The sequence below is a fragment of the Stegastes partitus genome, unplaced genomic scaffold, assembly GCF_000690725.1.
Source record: "Stegastes partitus isolate 25-593 unplaced genomic scaffold, Stegastes_partitus-1.0.2 Scaffold386, whole genome shotgun sequence".
NCBI classification, from domain to species: Eukaryota; Metazoa; Chordata; class Actinopteri; family Pomacentridae; genus Stegastes; species Stegastes partitus.
Window position 1 is genome coordinate 17,934 of NW_007578117.1, and position 2,164 is coordinate 20,097.

General features: G+C 48.4%; 1 protein-coding gene across 1 annotated transcript in view; it reads right to left on the reverse strand.

Moving 5' to 3' along the window:
• nadka (NAD kinase a) overlaps positions 1-1,915 on the reverse strand; it is a 19,803-nt gene extending 17,888 nt beyond the window's left edge. The window contains exons 1-2 of the mRNA XM_008285079.1: positions 1,784-1,915; positions 194-365 (exon numbers count right to left, since the gene is read on the reverse strand). Of these exons, the coding sequence (XP_008283301.1) occupies positions 194-348 (155 nt within the window). The 5' untranslated portion in view covers positions 349-365; positions 1,784-1,915. The remainder of the gene's footprint in view (positions 1-193; positions 366-1,783) is intronic.
• Positions 1,916-2,164: the final 249 nt, after the last annotated feature.

A 2,164-nucleotide genomic window follows, 5' to 3' on the forward strand; every position in this document is an offset into this window, starting at 1 on the left:
ACTCTACAGATGTTCCAGTTGTTTGATAGAGATCCAGTGGCAATAAATAACACAGAAAAACTGAATATTGTAATCACCTTTTTTTCCCCCAGATATCACACAGTTGGGTCAATGAACTGATCGAGCACATTCCCCTGACCTTTAGCTTTAGACCTAACAGGCCCGTCGGCACCTCTACAGATCCCACATGTACCTGTACTCGGAGGAGTTGCCGGCCGACGAGGTGCTCAGGCTGCGGGTCTTCCTGTTGCGTCGAGCCAGGCTGCGGCCGCCGGACACCTCCCCTCCGTCGCAGGTGGAGCAGCAGTACGGGGCGGCCTCCACTCGCATCTCCTGTCCACCGTCCATCTCAGACAGCAGGTTCACTGACAAGACAAATCAATCGTTCATGGAGCCAGACTCAAATACAAACGAGTCATCAGTCTGTTTTACAGAAGCCTCCAGTTGGCCTGATTAGAGGGCTGTGCAGGAAACTTCACCCCACAGTCTCTGATTTGTGTTAACACTCGAGCCTCTCTGACAGGATCTAGTCGAGATGTGACCGGTCTGGATAAAGTGGTTTTTAATGTGGTCTGCGGTTGAACAAAGCAGCGTCATCTGCCTCGTAGCTCAGTCGGAGCACCTGCTTGAGTTCCTTGAAGACGTTCCACCTCTCATCCAAGAGGCTTCATGGGGTTCGTTTCCCATCCTGTCAGGGGGACGGGAGGAGCAACAAACCTCCAACTGAAACCCAAACTCAGGTGTTAACGTCTCCTTAAGGATATCAGTATGTGGAACTCCCAACTAGTCAGTCAGAGCTGATGAAGCCTCTTGGATGAGAGGTGGAACGTCTTCAAGGAACTCAAGCAGGTCCAGTTGCTACCATTAATCTACCAGAACAACCATGACCTGGATGAGGATCCTCACAGACGTGTAATCTGCCATTTTCACGTTCACAAATGTTCCACAAACGTTTGACAACTGTGAAAACGGGCTTCAGACACCAATAAGGGTTCACCTTAAACATCTAACACGACTTTACATCGATCAAATGTGGGACAAAGGCGAGAATGTGTGGCTTTGACCTTGTAAGTTAAAGGTGTGTAACACAGATCTGAGACCAGTTTAATGTGTCTACATGCAGCTAAAGCAGGAAAACCTCAGATTCTTTTGTTGTTGTTGCATTTTTATGATTAAAATAACAGTTCCACGCATTTAAAAGTGACTGTCAGACACCATTAAAGATAAAGTTACAGTTTTACATCATTTCACACCATTCAAATGTGGGTGAAAAAACAAACAAACAAAAAACTTCGCTGTAAGTTAAGTTTCCCTGAATTTGCTCCTGAAGTTTCCCTCAGATGTCCAGTTGGACGCGAACCTCTACAACAGCTCAGCCTGTTTAAGTCTCTGTACATTTATGTTAAAGTTTTGGAGACCTGTCACATTCAGAGGGACGTGCACCTTTCACCTAATCCAGATGCTGACCAGATGGTGATGGCTCAAGTTTTCCTGTCATGTGAGGTCACCGCTGGATGGAGGTAGCTCCAGCTAGCTTACACAGCCTCATAACTATGCTACACTGACGGAGGCTAACAGGGTCGGTACCACCACAGCTGGCTGTAAATCAGCAGTTTTCAACAAGTCTGAGTATTAAACGCCCCAACAACACCTACACAGACATAAGCCAATGGCACAATCCTCCCGGTGAGCTAACTAAGCTAATGCCGAGCTAGTTAGCAAGCTAAGCTAGCAGCTAGCCGTGCTCAACGCAAAGCGGAGCGTCGTCCGCCTCCGACACTACCTTTCAGCCACAGCGGTACAGAGGACGACACCGGGTCGGAGAGCAGCGGGCTGCCGTCGGATCAGAGCCTCGCCATCGTCAGGGGAAACAACAGCGTTACGCCACCTTACTCCACAAGTCAACAGTCAGCTCATCGCTTCCTGATACCGAGCGACCAATCACAGGCGCCCTCCGCCGTGACGTCATATCGGACCGACCTGTCAGATTGCATCACAGCAGCAGGAACAGCAGCGAGCTAATTACACCGTAATTACAGCATTATGTCACAGGCTTCAGCTGCATTTTAACCAAAGCTGCATCTGTTGCAGGAGACTGATGATGACCTGATGATTTACCATAAAGATCCTTCTACAGAGAACATGTCGGAAGTTCTATTTTTAC